Source organism: Oryzias latipes (assembly GCF_053564925.1).
Source record: "Oryzias latipes strain Hd-rR chromosome 1 unlocalized genomic scaffold, Olatipes_Hd-rR_3.1 chr1_Y".
NCBI classification, from domain to species: Eukaryota; Metazoa; Chordata; class Actinopteri; order Beloniformes; family Adrianichthyidae; genus Oryzias; species Oryzias latipes.
In genome coordinates, this window is record NW_027616335.1 from 7,054,971 (window position 1) to 7,072,141 (window position 17,171).

Genomic DNA, 17,171 nt, shown 5'->3' on the forward strand with positions numbered 1-17,171 from the left:
CGTGGGAACATGAGTTTTGAACGTCTGAAATACACTTATATGAAGTCTGAAATACACACGTATGCGTGTCTGCATAGACTTATGCAGACATAGACATTGTCTGCATAGGCGATGTTTATGTTGACTTATACCATGGTCCGGGTGAAAACTCGATTCTGATTGGCTGCTGGGTGTGCGTCAAAAAGTGATATACCACAGGATAACTGCACAGTGAAAAAAGAAGTTCCGGTCACCAAGCTTAAATGTTTTGTATCACTGCGCCGGCTTCTTAAAAACAACTTTTTTCTTCATCATTTGGACAAAAACAAGCGGTAAGAGGTGAACTTTCTCTCTGAACTGATGCTTTATTCAACCCATCGGAAAGATCAGTATTTATATCGCCGAATCTTGACTGCAGCGGTGGTGCGGCGCAACGCGGACTATTTGTTACGTGGTGCGGCGCGACGTAACAAATAGTCTGCTTTTTGTGAGAAAAGTGATTCAAATCGGAAAAAAAACAAGAATTAAGGACTAAAAACTGGTTAATATTTATTTCTTTTGTAAGTGACCATGGTATAAGCGGGTTAATGGCCTTCAAAGTATGCATTATCACTTTTCAACGCACGTCGCGGAAGTAACCTGAATACTTGCAGCCTCCGCTTCGTGTCGGACGGTTCAGGCTTCCACGGTGTGCGTTAAAAAATGATAACGCACACTTCGTCGGCCATTAACCCTTACATAGTCTATGTCTATGCAACGCACGTTCAAGTGCGTTGCTGTGGGCAACGCACTTGAACGTGCGTTGCTGTGGGCTGTGTGAACGTAGCTTCAGAGCAGTGATAGAGGTGATTAGGCCAACTTTGAACAGATATCTGAGATAGACGATCCGGTTTGAGAATTTTTTGAAACTCTTTGACTGGAATTTCCACACCCAACGCTTCATTAAACGCCCTACTGATGTGGGGGGTTATTGAAGGATGGTCAGACTAGTTTGTCGTGCCAGAATGCCAGAACAACCAACAAAATACTTCTAACATCCATTTCACAGCAAGGTCCGCCTGTGACTGCTCATGTCTGAGGCTGAAGCTGATGATCTGGTTCATCAGAAGTCTTCCCTTTTTTTCAACGCATCACAAAGTATGGATCCACGCAGCTTTAAGTAATTCTTTGTTTCCATGCTGCTACTTAGTTGGGTCCACTCGCATACATCCAGAGGAACACCTTCTCATCTTAAGACCAAGTCCTTGACATTTCCAATCCTGATTTGTGGATGGAGCGCTCAGGCTGCTGGCATTTCTTCCGTCTGGGCCTTTCTTGTGTGCAGCCCACAGATCTCTCAGCACACATTCAGGTGCTCAAAGCCGCACAAAGAATTTCCTTTTCTCGTTTGCCCCCATCGCCCACCTGCAGCTCCGACTTAAACCAGGAAGCTGGGTGAGGGTGAGAGGAAGAAAAGGGTTGCAGCGCTGCCAGCTGGGTCAGGGCAACCCCCATGTTAGAGCACATCAAAGCTGGACCGGCCAACATCCTGTCAGTGACCCTTAACCTCTCTGTGGAGCTCCAAAATGCTTTCATTCTATCATCTGTTGAGCTGTAAAGCAATGAGTGATTGAATGGATGCCTTTGAGTTTTCCGTTTGAATTCAGTGCGGCGGTTTTTAACCTGTTTGGATCTTGTCTTCGCAGGAGGAAAGCGGAACGGTTTCTCCACATGCAAAGCAAAGGCAGCAGCTACGGGCCCTCTGCTAGAGATGGAGGCCTGCTAGATCCCACAAAGACCCCCTTCAAATCTCCAGAATGAAGCCTCCGGTCCTCAGAGGAACCCCTCGAAACCCCCACCCTCTAGCACACCCACACCCACCACCACCATCTGTCAAATGTCTCTGTCCCCATCCGGAAAAGGCGCTGCTGCAGACACTGAACTGAACGAGACAATCATGAATTTGTAGAAGCAGCGCCGTGTTTCCTTTCAATGTCAGCTTCACGGCTACCCGAGGCACTGCACTGAAAAAAACAGCAGCAATTGTGATGTGCGCACAACTCGCACCCCCAACTCACTCCCCACACCTGTCACTAAGTTATTCTAAGTTATTCGACACCTTTTTCCTTTTGTATAGTTTACTAGGCTGATATCCACTCCCCCAGCACCCTCCCCACCTTCTCTCACTGGATTTAGAAGACCATTTGGGGGTCCCCCCCCTCACCCACCGACCAAACACCTCTTTTTTTTCAGACTGCACTAAGGAAGATGGAGGAATTACTTCTTATCTGCTGACCAAGTTGGTGCAAAAAAAAAACATCATCTTAGACTGATTATCATTTCCTTCTTTTGAATGCTTTTATTTTGTATCCTTGTTTCAATTTCTTGGTGTATATTTTAGTGACTTCCTTTTTTTTTAATGTTTTTTTTATATAGTGGTATATATGAAAATAAGCTTTGAACACAGGAAAGCCATTTTTTCTTGTTGTAATGTCTTGCAGAAATTGAAACTTAAGGCTTCTTTTGATAACTATTTGTAACAAATAGTGACCTCGAGTCTTGCTCAGATGTAAAATAATTCTTCAGTATGTGTACTTTTTCAAACTGTCGGGACACGTCAACTTTCTTGGTATTTTTGCAGGCTACATTAGGACAAAGGCAGGAGCCACAGCTCCAGAAGCCTATATTTTATTGTTCTAATCTAAAACATGATGCAGATATATATATTTACCCCAGCACTTGACAGTCTTTCTTTTACTGCGATGGACCTTTGTCTTCTCTCTCTGGTAGCTAATAGTGTGGTCTTTAGCTATGTTGTTTATTCCATGCAAACATCTCTGTAATATTTTGCGTTGAACACTCTATTTTAGTATTACTTGATGATTTCCTTTTTTTCTATTAATATTATTATTATTTTTTGGGTCACTGTTATCTTGGTTTGGCATTTTGCTTCCCAAGTGGTCATATTTGAATGTTTTCAACATGCTTTGTTTTGTTCTGTTTTTTTAAAGAAAAATAAAAAGGCACCTTTGGCTCACTGGATTGCTTTGTGTGGTGGAAAAGGCCAGAGCTAAATGTGCCACATTTTACAGTCTGTGTGTCTTTGTTGTGTTTTGTTTTTTTGATTCTTGCGTTTATGAAAACCTTCAAAATGTTTAAACTTATCCCCACAAGGCTTAACGTTTGACCTTTTTTTTTTTAAATTCATCCCTGTGCATTGAAAAAAGATCATATTTGTGTTTTTTTTCTCGCTCAGAAAATGAACATTCTTTCACATAGTGACTGCACGTTGGAAGTGTGATGATAAAAGAGCTGAGATCAGAAGAACATTCTATTTATAGACAGTGTGAAGCACAGTCTGGTGAAACAGCACCACCTTGTGTTTGGAGATCAGAAGGCAGTGGAAGAGCTCATGTTAAAATCTGATTATAGAGGATGGTAAAAAATACATATAGAAAACTTGTCCCTGGGCTTTTAGCTCTGATTTGATCAAAAATGAGAACACATGAACACTGTTAGTCAAATTCTTTAAAGGGAAAGTACAGAAGTAAACTTAACATGCATTAAGGGAAAATCAAAAAAAGAACGAGACAATGAGGTTGATGTTTACTCTGTTAACCCTCATGCTATCTTAGATGACCCCACCCTTACATTGACATGTTCTCCCTACCATGACAAAGGTGGATAAAGGTGGAAAGATTTCATGTAATCCATGGACACCAGTGAAGATCACAAATCATTGAAGAAAAAAGGTTCAGAGCACTGTCTAGTGGGTCTAGATGACCCAACTCCCAATGTTGCCTAGGATAGCACAAGGGTTAATGACCATTTAATAATACACTAAACCAGTAACTTTGATCCCCCCCCCTCCCAAGTCCCAATTTACTACAGCGAAAGAAAACAGCCTCATCCCGCTCTTATTTTGAAAAACTGGGGAAAGTAGGTTATACTTTATAGTACTTTAAGTGTTTGCAAATGCAGCTCTTCCTGCAACAAAATGCATTTATATTCCACCTTTATGTTTTATTGAACTTTAAAAAAAATGTCTGTATTTTCAAAATTTGTAGTTCAGATCCAGAAGAGAAGAGCTGAGACTGTGCAGATGCAGACTAAAATGTGATTTCATCCATTTCTGTCTGTGTTTATAGAGCACATTACAACTGAGAGATCAAAGACCGAAATAGTTGAAATGTAAAAATCTATCCATTTATCTATCTGTCCATGAAAATTGAAAGAACAGGCCGTCCAGGTTAAATTTAAGTTTTATAATGTTAATAGTCTACTAAGTTAGAAATAGAAATGGTCCCTTTACATGTGATTTTCAGATTGCTTCAATTTTCTAGAAGAGCTCTTTCAGTAGCTTCTACTGAAATTAGAATGAGTGTCCAGGTTTGGGTGAAAAAGTGCAGAAACTCAGGCAGAGCCAACGAGAATTCTTCCAAAAACAATCTTTTTGAAACGAATCTTCAAAGAAACAAGCAGGTAGAAAAGTAAGAAAATATATTGGGAAAATAAGACACTGATCCCCAGTGTTTTGGAAGACAATTACATTTTAATATTTTTTTTTTAATGATCAAGTTTCTTCTTTTTTTTCGCATTTATTTTGTTTGTCTTTTATGCAAAAAAAAAACAAAAAACAGTCGTACATGTGCTTTAAATCATGGCGTGTGTGAGTTCAGCCTCTTAACCCTTGTGCTATCCTAGGGACTTTAACATTGGGTGTTGGGTCATCTAGACCCACTACACAGTGCGCTGAACCTTTTTTCTTCAATGATTTGTGATCTTCACTGGTGTCCATGGATTACATGAAATCTTTCCACCTTTATCCACCTTTGTCATGGTAGGGAGAACACGTCAATGTAAGGGTGGGGTTATCTAAGATAGCACAAGGGTTAAAAAATCAAATCAAATTCAGCAGTTTTACTGATTGTTTCAGTTTGAAGTGTTTGTCTCCACAAAATCATCTGATAATGCAAACATGAGCACTTTCTTAATCATCAAGGAACAAAAACAGCATTATTTTTTCCACATTAGTTTTATTCAGACATGAACATGTCAGTGAGAGAGAACCAAACAGAAACCCCAGGCACTTCTTAGTGTGAATCTCCTAACAGTCTTTTGACTCTAAAGATCTCTGCTTGTTCTCACAGAGAGAACCGCTCAGCCTCGTCACATCACTTGTACTTGTAGAACCCTTCTCCAGTCTTTTTGCCGTATTTGCCCTCAGCCACCAGCTTGTTGAGTAACTCACTGGAGGCGAAGAGGGGGTTGTGGGGATCCTTTGCACTCCAACCTGGAAGCCAAAGAGGTGGGAAGTACTTTCAACTAAAACCAGACTCTTTTCATCACCACAAAAACCTGCCTTCAGTACTCACCATCTATGATGAACTTCACTGTATCCAGGCCTACGTAGTCACAGAGCTCAAAGGGGCCCATGGGGTAACCAGCACCCAGTTTCATGGCAATATCAATGTCCTCTTTGGATCCGTGACCTACAGGGGGGGGGGCAGCTCAAAATTTACACATAATTTACATTTATAGAAGAAAAAACATTAGATTTGAACGCACCTCTCTCATGCAACCGGAGAGCCTCCATCATGTAAGGGACTAACAGACGGTTCACAATGAATCCGGGTGTATCCTGAAGAAGAGAAACGGTGTTAGCTCTAGATCTTTACATGGAAGAGCCTCAAAATGTCTTTAAATGGAATAATTTTCCCACATTTGTCTCCAGTTTTTGCTTCAGGCTATCCAGAAACAGCACAATGTGCCGAATTCAGAAAAAAATGATCATCTATTGAAATGCTTTGTTTTTGACGCTGCTGCTCTACTTTTATTTAATATACTTATTACAGAGGAATCACCAACAACAGGAGGAAATATTCACTGAACCACCAGAGGGTCAAATCCAAAAAAAGCAAGGCATCAGCTTTTCCTTTAGAGCCATTAAGCTACACACGTCATAAAAAAGGAAAAACTTTGATCGGTTAAAAAAGAAGCATGTAGATAAACTGAAGAGAAAAAAAAAAAAGAAAAAGATCTGAGTGACACAAAGGTCATGATTAAATAAAAATAAATAAGGCGCATACCCAGAAACATCATTTTATTGGGGCATATTTATAATTCTCAATGACTGCAGGACTGAACTTCTAGATTTTTCCTCCAGTTTCAAATAGTCAGAAAGACTCAGATTTATAGGGGGGGACAAAAATAAATCAGCTATTATATTCTGATGATTAGGAAGGAGGTGTTGACATTAAACAAAATCTAGCTGTTATTGAGCATAGCTGTAGCACAAACTCCTGGAAAGAACTGATGCTGCAAACAAACTTCAGAATTGTTGGACATTGTTGGACTGGCCTGATCCCATCACAAAACATGTAACATGTTTTGCTTCTTCTCGGTTGCATCGTTTGTGAATGTGCGTCTCGCACAGCAGCAGCTCACCTTGCACGACACCGGCGTTTTTCCAAGCGCCTTGCTGAAGTTCAGGAGGGAATCAAACGTCTCTTGGCTGGTGGTTGACGTTCCAACAACCTGACAGGGACCAACACGTGAATGCTTCTTTAATCTCAAAGAAAACAAATAAAAAGCCAACAGGAACGGAGCCCACCTCCACCAGCTTCATCATGGGGACGGGGTTAAAAAAGTGAAGGCCGCCAAATCTGTCCAGCCTGCTGGTGGAGCTGGCGATGTCGGTGATCGGGAGGGAGGAGGTGTTGCTGGCAAAGATGGTGTTCCTACAGGAAGTACAGTAATGGCACACCGGAAATGGTACGGTTTGATAAATTCTTTTGTTTGAATTAGCCATAGCTTAAAACTTCCAGTTTTAAAAGTTGCTTTATTATTCAGTCTGGGATGCTAGGCCTACTGACAGCCACATTATGACACTACCACCACCCATTTTGGTCAACAGTACCCTGAAAAGCAATGTCTAGGTCTTACTTTTATCATTTATTTCATGATGACATTTGGCCTCTTGTATGATCTATTATGCTGTAAATGAGCAATGAGGTCATCTTTCAGATTTCTCTCAATGTAAATGTAAAACAAATCAAATTTTAAGTTAGACAATTTTGGTGTTGTGCATTATTATACTTTTAACTATACGTAGGAGTTCAAAAATGTTAAAGAGACATTTCCAGATGTTGATTAAACAGGTCTGCCTCTGGTGGGGATGAGACAATGCAACTGATTAGACACACAGAGAGCCGGGAGGCAGAGCTTACGCTGGTGCCAGCTTATCCAGGTGACCGAAAAGGTCCTGCTTGACTTTTAGATTTTCCACTATAGCTTCCAACAGGAGATCTGCAGCCTGAACCGAAGCTCCAGCGTCTGTAGAGATGGACACGTTCTGCAGGACGTTCTGGATGAATTCCTCGCCTGCCTGGGGGGGAAAAAGCAGACGTACTTCAGTTACCCTGCGACACACTTAATGCTGCTGATAATCTGGCGGCGTTTCACCTCTGGCTTGTCTGCAAACTTCTTCTTCACGACTCTTTTGAGACTTCCTTCGATCCCCTTTCTCGACTTCTTCAGGATGTCTTCCGAAGTGTCCACCAGAGTCACAGTGTGGCCGGTTGAAGCGGCGACCTTTAACACAGAAACCACTTAGGATCTACCAAAAACCAGTCAGACGATCTTCATAGACAGTCTCTTAGATTGTTTTTAAAGGCGTATTGGTGACTCAAGGAACTGAAATAAAACATATCCTAACACTGAACCAGAAACAAAGAAAAAACAACTTCATTTCAGTTCCTGATGTAGAGGCTGACTGAAATAACCTCTTTGAATAAATTGAACGTAATGACGTAACAACAGTGAGCTTGACCTTTGTCCCAGTGACCTAGGTAGTGTCCCAGGTACATATATTAAGGATTCATCCAATTCTACGTGCACTATACTTAATTTCTATAAGAAACCTTTGACAAAAGTGGTATTTTAATAATTATTTTGACTCGTTAACGGTCTGCAAAGTGCAAATTCGGAAAATTGGTCAACATCCGAATGTATGCACGGAGTTCCACATTTTTAGGTGTATAAAACAAAGTTTATTTGGCACATTTTAAATATTTTTATGAAACTCTTAAATGTGCTAAACACAACCACGGGTCCAACCAACCAGCAGCCCACTCAAATAAAGCCCTGGAGACGTCTCCAAAATGTCCACCATAACGATAAAACTCACTTGAGCAATCCCGGCCCCCATCTGTCCCCCTCCGATAATCGTAACATTTTTAATGACGCCGTTCTTGATAATCGAGGAAGAGAAACCTCTTCTGATCTGATGAGTGAAGAAAGCCATGTTTCCCTCGGACCAAGAAGGACGCGGACAGCGATGACGTCATCACGCAAATTAATTGAGCCTCCTTCTCCTCGCTGCTTTTTTTGGGATACAATGCTGCCACCTACTGGTCTGGTGCAGAATTTGACCGTGAGGAAATTTATCATTAAAATACATTTAGACGTTTCTGCTTTTACTGATTAAAACAAAGCCATTGTTATATTATTAGTGTATGAAAATTGATCAATTGGTGGCCCTCAAAAGACAAACAGGAAAAAACAGCTTATTTTTAATTTTTACGTGCATTCCGTACGAAAGTGTTTGACATTTTTTGTTTGCATAAAGCTTTAACGCTTAGCCACATTAAAAAAACAATGATTTCACAAACCCACAAATCAAAAATTGATTTAAATGTATGGGACAATAATTTTACAAAAACATATAGCATTTTATCTAAAAAATATAACAAGTGATTTATTTTCTTTTATTTTTTTAAATCACATTTTTGCACTTGCTAAATTGTATTCCTATTTACTTAATACACATATAAAATGAAGAATATCCTGTCACTCTTCTGGGGTTCCCTAATTATCATGAAATCATTTTCTAGTACTGTGCAGCAGAACATTGATTTATTCAAACATTCAGACAAAGAGATACAATCGACGATAGTATTTAGGCAAGTTCAGAAACTGCTTCTCAATTTGAGGGAAATGTAATTTTTTCATGACCCCCCCCTCCCAAAAAAAAACAAAAAAAAACAATTCCCTCCAAAATAAAACTAACATTCTAAAAGGAAACTTTTAGCCTTTGCCTTGTGTCAAAGCCGTGGTCACAACACTGTTCAACATTTAATTGCGTTAAGCCAGTTTGAAAAAGATAGATGCGCAAACGACAGGCCCAGTGGTGCTACACAATGTAGTGTCACTCTGACACACAAGAACTTTAACATTCAAAGATAGACACAACTCAACCACTGCAGTAAATGTTACTGAATAGCGTTAGGAAACATTAAAAATAACAAATGACTGAATACTGTCTCTGCTTAAAATAAACAACCTTTGAAACACTACAATTTATAGTAAAAAAGGTCATGGCGCTCCGTAAACTGTGTCTTCCGTGACAGGTGTCGTTTAACTACAAACTACACAAAACATACTATAGAGAAAACTTTTATCAAACTAAAAATCAGTTCGAACTGATAAAAGTGCAGGTTTAACCTTTGACTTTGCTTAGTTTCACAGTAATTCTAGCTATACTGTTTTCTAAATAATTGCAAAAAATGTAAGCAGTCTGAGAAGTAATCGTTCCATTTTAGAAAATGTCATCAAATCAAATCCAATCAAACTTCTTTTGTTTAGCACTTTTACTACATCATGGAAACTACATATCCAATAAAAATACAGTATATGAAAAAAAAAAATGATACCACCACCAACAATGTGAATTTCGTTTAAAATTTATTTAAAATTCAAATAATCTTACATAATTTAACTGTGCTTATTACATGTTTTTACAAAAAAAATTATAACTACTCGTTACATTTCAACATTCATGAATCAAAACAATGATTTAAAAAAAAAATCAACTCAGATCTGATCCACTAGTCCTTATATTCTTTAACATTTTGATCTAACACTGAAACTGAACTATTGAAATGGTCTTTTCCTTGGAAAAAAATGAATCCCTTGACACCTATAGATGCAAATATGGATCCAACCACTTGGGCTCCAAAATAACCTTAATTTAGCATCTTTGATAGTAAAAAGTGATTTTTTTTATTGCTGGAAATAAATTCAGGCGTCAAGGCGTCAGCAGCATATTCATGATTGAATAGTTTTTGATCTGAAATGAGAAACCGGACCAAACACAGGTAAAAATGTTAGTCAAAAAGAATCAACAAACTAAATTCTTTAGTATGGAAAACTTAAAACCACATTTTCAATATGCCCTAGAGATCAATCAATCAAACTTTATTTATAAAGCACTTTTCATATAAAAGCATAACACTGTTATGTGTTACTGTTCAAGTGCTAGAGACCAATGGATTATCCATTCGTCACAATGATTTCGCATTTTGTGGCGCTCTAACAGGAACCATTTTCAATGGTTCTGTCCATCTGCCTAGTTTTTCAGGGATTTAAATTTGGTCCACCTCGAGGAGTCACACACACGCTGAAAGGGCAGGGCGCCATGGTCAGGCCGAAGCGCTCCTTCACGGTAGGTGGAGGATTTCCTTCAGGATGTCTGAACTTGAAGGCTTGCAGTAAAGTGGTGACCGTCAGGAACAGCTCCATCTTAGCTAGCTGCTCTCCCATGCAGACTCTGCGACCTGGAAGGCACATGAGTGGAACCAGAGGTGAACTTGCATCGGCATACATGTCATCTTTAATGTACGGGTAAAAGAAAAGCATACCAATGCCAAATGGTATGAAGTACTCTTTCCTGAGCAGATTCCCCTCATTGTCCAAGAACCGCGAGGGGTTGAACGAGTCAGCATCCTCCCAAAGTGTTGGGTCTCTATGCACGGACCACAGGTTGGGAAAAATAACTGTTCCCTTTGGAATAGTGTAACCTCTGAACACTGAAGGAGGAAAAATATTTAAAAAAAAAAGAAAAAAGTGGATGGTTGTGACATGATTCTGTTGCGTGAAGACCCATAGGCTGATTACCTGTTGTCTCTGAAGTCATGTGCGGAATGGCAAGGGGAACCACTGAGTGCAGCCGCTGCACCTCCATGATGGTGGCCTCCGTGAACGGCAAGCTTCCTTTGTCTGTCACGGAGGGAACCCGATGTTTTCCCACCACTCCATCGATCTCGGCCTGAGCTTTGTCTTCAAACGGACATCAAAACCCAATCAGAACAAAATGTAAGAAGTGGCTAAATGTCAAAAAGTCATTGTATTAGAGTTGGACAACTCCTTTCTTTTTCTACAGATGTTTTGTATTTTATCAGTAAAACATCTCTAAGCCTTTAAAAATGTTACAGTCTCTTTATATGCAGGCAATGTTTGCCAAAAATAACCCAAAAGAATGAAGTACAATCTACATGTTTCAAAGATACTGATCCATAAAATGCATTACTATTACTATCAATGCAAAAAACAACTATTTTTCACAGTCTGTTATGGTTTTCAAGTGATAATGTCCAATAAATATTACTGCAGTTCCTATTGGGTATTTATAAGGATTTAACCCTAGAGCACTATCACCGGGTGGTTTTCATCCGAGCAAAACTATTTACATGAATTTAACCATGTTTGTGTCTTCACCAGGGAAGTCTGACATGTCCGGGAAAAGGGAGACCAAAGACCAACCTTTCAAGCATCATTTTATTATTTATTAAAAATCTTTTGTTCTCAAATTCCTACTTTTCAGTAATTTTTGAGCATGCTATAGGAGCTTCCTGTTTTTCTTTTTCACTTTGTTATACATACCACAGTTGAAAATAAAAGAAAATCACTACAATTTATCATGTGTTGTCATGTCTGGATCTATTTTTTGACAACTACTTTTTGTTGGGTATATTATATCGGGTACCAAAAACAACGGCAAAAGTGATGGTGTAACTTATTTTAGCGGAAGTGTTCTAGGGTTAATGTAAAATCTGCAGTTTAGAGGACAATAGTAGGACATTTTTGAGGCATTACGCAGACTGGATTGTTGCTGCTTTTACCTTGGACGTCAGGGTGTAAGATCATGTATAGCAGAAACCATAAAATGGAATTGGTAGTGGTGTCTGTGCCAGCAATAAAGAGGTCTCCTATAACGTAGAAGAGATAGTCATCTGTGAAGCTGCTGTCCTCCTCTCCTGCAGCTTGCTGAGTCAACATCTCTATCAAGTACATGTCTGTGAGGTCCCTTGGATTGTCGGGATCCAGCGTGTCACGGTGCTTTGCAATAATCCTCTTTAAGAACGCGGTGATGTCACGCTCCACCTGCCGTAACTCCTTGAAAACGCCGAAAGGCAAATAGTAGAGCAGCGGAAAGATGTTGATGAGGACCGCTGGACTGTTGATGCAGATTTTCAGCCCGTGTTCCATGAGGCGTATCATTGTGCGGAACTCCACGTCGTGGTGGTGGAAGCACTGGCCCAGGATCAGGGAGCAAATGACGTTTGACACAGAGTTGCCGATCAGGGTGGCTGGGTCCACGCCGGCACTGCCACGCTCCTCGTTCAGCCGGAGCAGCTCTGCTTTGACGCCGGCCAGGCCTCGTTGTATGCAAGGTTCCAAACTCAGCTTTCCCAAGCCAAAGCTCCGAAGTGTGGTGTGGCAGAACTTGCGTTGTTTTCTCCATACTGGTCCATAGGGAGCAAAAACGATTCCTGAAATTGGAGATTTCAAGACATCAGCTTTTGTTTTGGTTTGTTTTCTGTCTATGGGTTTATGAAAATATACTATTCAGCCTGGGATTAAGGTATGGATTTTTCCAAATTACCTCATTCTTAGTTTGATATAAAGCTAGTTTAGCTATTTTCACTGAAAATGAGCATAATGGTCACGTTTATTTTGACAATCCCTTTGTTCTTTAAGCTAACTCCACTACAGGCCCTTCTTCAAGGCACCTGATCTCTGTTTTACTGTGTGATGTCTGGACCAGCAGATACTGATCATATCTGATAAAATGTTGTTTTCATTAGTTGAGCTTTTAACTGGCAGGCTATGTTTTATTTTAAAGCGCAATATAAATGAATTCAACTTAAAACTTCAACTTACAGTTGAATAGAACCGGTTCTGCTATGATTTACCAAGATATTGTGACATTTGGAGCTTCGCAAGGTATTTACATAGGAAAACCCACGATCCTTTCAGAGTAAAACCCAGAGACAGAAGCATGGAGCATATCACTTGTTTACAAGAAACATCAGGAGGTGGTCTTCTGCTCTGAGCTCGGGCTCTCCATCCCTCCATCTCTGCAGCTGAAACTTCTCGTTCCTCCTCGTCTCTCTTCCTGCAGCCATCGGCTTTTCCATGTCTGCTCCCCACTTTGCTCTCTCCTCATCTACTTCCTGTATTTCTCATTTCCATTTTTTTGCCTCGGAAAGATCTTTTTCGCAAACATGTATAAAAGAATTATGGAATGCATCAAAAAATGAATAAAAAAAAAAAAAAACTCCCTCCCTCTGTTAGCCCGTAAGACGAAGATGGTGTGGATCCCTGAGTCTGGCCAGGATGCAACATTTTACTGGATTTGGGCCCAAAAATGAGAATCTGGATGGAAGTACCCCCCCATTAGCTTTAAGATGGCTAAATACTTTGTGCTCTAATAATTTAGGCTAATTTTGATGACATCAAAGTCAGTCCAATTTCTTAAGTTAATTTGGACTCTCCTACTATAGTAAGCTGATTAGCACTTATTTGCATCATCATACCAATAATATTGGCATAACCACAGTATTTTGTAATAATTTGGCTTTCATATTTTTATCATCTGAAGCTGTTTTAGCCGACAGGAGGAGTTAGCTCTGAATGAAACCACCAAATATTGGCTGACTGATGACATGGGAGAATGAAATGAGTCCAGACACATAAACACACCATATAAATAGAAAATGTTATCATCTGCTAAGTTATGATGGTGAGTTTTTTCTGTCTATCTGTCCATATGTATTCAAAAAAAGCTCTAAGTGATTGACCACATGCAGAAAAAGGATGTAGGAGATTTTTTTAATGCAAACATTTTATGACCTCACTGCTTTGAACAATTACATTTATTATTACAATTACTTTTGGCAATCCTTTATATTGCTCTGTTAAAGCAAAAAAACAACAACATAAAACAATATACTGTGAAACATCCCCTTTATAATTAGTTACATCCAACACTCCATCTGACCTGATGGTATGAAGCAGCAGCTATGTCACGCTAAGATGAAAGGTATGAACGCAAAATCAAAGATAGGGAAAAAAGGGAGATGAGACACAACGCATGGGAAAATATTTGTGTTGCAATGGAAACATTTTTTGAAAACAAAATGTTTTTTTTTTTTGAGAAAAACAAAAGTTTTTGGAAAAAAAAGTTTTTAAGGAAAAAAAAGTTTTTGAAAGCAAAAAAAAAAGTTTTTAAAGGAATATTTCATATTTTCATTTGCTACATAGAAAGTTTTGATTGCAATGTCTTGGCATAAAAACATGGCAGATTCAACACCACTGACTGAAAACGTAGGTGAAAGACATGTCAGACATGCTAAATCAAAATACTGAAACCTTTCACATTCTGAAACTATTTCGGTCATTTCTCATCAAAGTGGTGCAGTGGTATGCCGTTTAACCTCTGATCGGAAGATTGCAGGTTTGATTCCCACCTTGCCAGCATATGTCGAAGTGTCCTTGGGCAAGGCACTGAAGCCCACCTTATCTCTGGTGGAATGTTGGCGACAGTGCTCGGCAGGGGAGCCACCATCAGTGTGTGAATGTGTGTGTGACTCTATGGTGCTTTGGGTCTAATTACTGAACTTATATAAGAAAGATCAAATCATTTGTAGCTGAAGTGTGATTTATTGATACTTCAGGATTCTTAACTCTTTCTGATAAAAGTTAGGAACCGGATAATGATAAATCATTTAATAAAATGGTTACAGTAGAACGGGTGGGATTATATAATGTGCTTCCTTCTACTCCCTTTCAAGCAATATTTGATTTAATGTCTAATTATACTAAGTTTGATACGTCCTTGTTTGAATGTATAACTGATGATTGTGTGTTTTTGTGTATTATTCTTATTTGATTGCTTGAAATAAACCATTTCAAGTCAAATCAAAGTGTAGATTTTTAGAAAAATGGACCATGAAAAAGAATTGATCTAAGATTCTTTTAAATCTTAAAACAATGCCTTTTTTTCTCAATAATGCATCTGTGCAGAGCTACAGTAACATTTGGCATAAGCAAAACTATGATATCTGCTTCTCAAGCAGACAGCATTATTTTCTAAAATGGGAATTGGAATCTGATTCTGACCACAAAGAAGAACCAGACAAGCTGAGGAGGCTTTAGAACTCCTGCACACACATACAATAATAATCAAGCCTCTAAATGTGTCAACAACCAAGTTAAAGTTGCTCTTTCCCCATACATGTGTTTATATGTTAATAATGCCATTAAAAAAAAAAACTTTTAAGCTCCTTTAGTCAATTATAATATAATTAAATCAATATTATACTCTTTTTAATTTATATCTTTTTACTTTTTATTATGTATACTGTATTTGTATCTTTTTTCTATGGACCACATCTGAGTCTGAAAATAAAAGTGTGTTAATTTGACCTCTTTTATGTTCCTTAAAAAATATGAATTTGAACTTTTGATATTTCTTCTGTAACTATAATAATCAGATAAATGTGTCCCAGCTTTCCTCATTTCCCGGTATATTGTTTATGGATGAGCTGCTTACCTTTGCGTTTGGTCAGGATGGTGACGAGAGGGATGTCAGGTCTGTCAGAGAAAACCTCCGGCTGGTTGAGGAGGGCGTCTCTGATCAGATGGAAGCCGTGCAGAACGACGATCAGCTGGCCGCCAATGAAAAGGCTGTGTATGTTCCCGAACACGGTGGCTTGCTGCCTTAAAGCCTCAATTTCTATAGCGTTGGTGCTGTTCGGCTGACCTGCGATTTTCGTCCTAACAGAAGGAGGCACGAAAAAGTTGCCGAAGTTCCCGACGACAGGCCACGGCTTTGGACCTGGAGGAATATTTTTGTATATTGTACGCTGCTTCTGATAAAAACGGACTAAATAATAGACTAGCAAGAACAGAAGTGAGGTTAAAAGGTTTGAAAGCGACAGCACAGAGCTCCAAATGAGTCCAAACGACGATGAAACCATGGCGAGAGTTAAAATATACCAAATTTGGTGAGCCAGCAGGGCATTTTCGGAAGAAAAACGGTGTCCGCGCCGTTCACATGCTCTTCCTGTGTTGTTATGAGAGGACGAAAACAGCCTCCTTCCGTTACAGCGCTCCTATTGGCCGACAGTTCTCAGGCAGACTGTGATTGGTCTATCAGCACTAAAAGAGAAACAGTGCCCCGCCCCCTTTAATAGGTCTTATTTACAGTGAATGGATCTCCCCCGTTTTTACAGACCCCTTTTTTGTTTTTCTTTTCTTTTTATAATCTATTAAAAAAAACATTAAAACTATAATTATGTTTCCCCCTATGTTCAGAATTTAACAAAGTGTTTGGTCTGTCTAATTGATCATCTTTTAATACTTAAGCCAACTTTGCTCAATGTTTTTCTATCTTTAAGTTTACCTCCTTCAAACTTTTTCAATGATGAGTTCCTAGTAAGATATTTCGTTCGGCAAGTACCAAGGCAGCATTGCATTCTAGATATTTCGGTTTCATATACCTAAAGACAGAGGCAGAATTACCATTAGGCATACATAGGTGATAGCATGGGGCCCCCGATACTCTTGGGGCCCCGAGCTGAACACTTAATAAAATGCCTAAAATAAATTTTGCATTCATCATTATCTAACTTTGTCATTAAAAAGCACCCTAAAATCACTGAACTGGCATAAGATTGATTGTGCAAAAGTGTTTGGTCCTCCCCTGTCCTTCAGCAGCAATGGTATATTCCAGTGACCAGCAAGGCAGAGACTTGCAAGTTAGACAGCAAACACAGCAGCATTGTCAAACTGGGCTGTTTTCTGCCCAATAGGGCAGCTTTGTGGGTAAAAATAGCTTTAGGTGGATGGACATAATTTGGGCGGGTTTGGGAGATTCCAGTTCCTGGTTGAAACACGTTTCAAGCAGGGAAGTGCGGTCTGGGGAGGCTTCACCTATTTTTAAAATTTGTACTCAAAGACAATCTGATTAAAAAAAGATGCCTGGCACATCATAATAAAATCTGTCCAAACAGAAAAACGTAAACAAGTCATATATTCCAAATGTTTCATTTGTGGTGGATTTTAAATGTACACTAACAACTAAAGAC

The 17,171-nt window shown here is 39.3% G+C and overlaps 3 protein-coding genes across 9 annotated transcripts in view; 1 reads left to right on the forward strand and 2 right to left on the reverse strand.

The window, feature by feature from the left end:
- The window catches only part of LOC101167344 (lymphoid enhancer-binding factor 1), a 39,980-nt gene extending 36,928 nt beyond the window's left edge, over positions 1-3,052 (forward strand). For 5 of the 7 annotated variants that reach the window (XM_011476189.4, XM_011476197.4, XM_011476205.4 and 2 more), the window contains one exon: positions 1,665-3,052. Coding sequence is in view for 3 of the 7 variants with exons in the window: in XM_004065900.5 (XP_004065948.1) it covers positions 1,665-1,744 (80 nt within the window). In the remaining 4 variants the exon portion in view is untranslated. The remainder of the gene's footprint in view (positions 1-1,664) is intronic. The other 2 variants (XM_011476176.4, XM_011476166.4) reach the window with 2 other exon arrangements.
- Positions 3,053-4,974: 1,922 nt separating this feature from the next.
- LOC144990441 (hydroxyacyl-coenzyme A dehydrogenase, mitochondrial-like) lies at positions 4,975-8,316 on the reverse strand. The gene is made up of 8 exons (XM_078943713.1): positions 8,147-8,316; positions 7,423-7,551; positions 7,188-7,345; positions 6,572-6,698; positions 6,406-6,495; positions 5,527-5,599; positions 5,334-5,450; positions 4,975-5,251 (listed from the first exon to the last, which is right to left on the reverse strand). Exons 1-8 carry the CDS (start codon positions 8,261-8,263, stop codon positions 5,133-5,135), a joined length of 930 nt encoding a protein of 309 aa, XP_078799839.1. The 5' UTR covers positions 8,264-8,316; the 3' UTR covers positions 4,975-5,132.
- A 1,369-nt stretch (positions 8,317-9,685) lies between these two features.
- Positions 9,686-16,162, reverse strand: cyp2u1 (cytochrome P450, family 2, subfamily U, polypeptide 1). The gene is made up of 5 exons (XM_020703523.3): positions 15,635-16,162; positions 11,919-12,569; positions 10,915-11,076; positions 10,659-10,826; positions 9,686-10,574 (listed from the first exon to the last, which is right to left on the reverse strand). Exons 1-5 carry the CDS (start codon positions 16,059-16,061, stop codon positions 10,375-10,377), a joined length of 1,608 nt encoding a protein of 535 aa, XP_020559182.3. The 5' UTR covers positions 16,062-16,162; the 3' UTR covers positions 9,686-10,374.
- Positions 16,163-17,171: the final 1,009 nt, after the last annotated feature.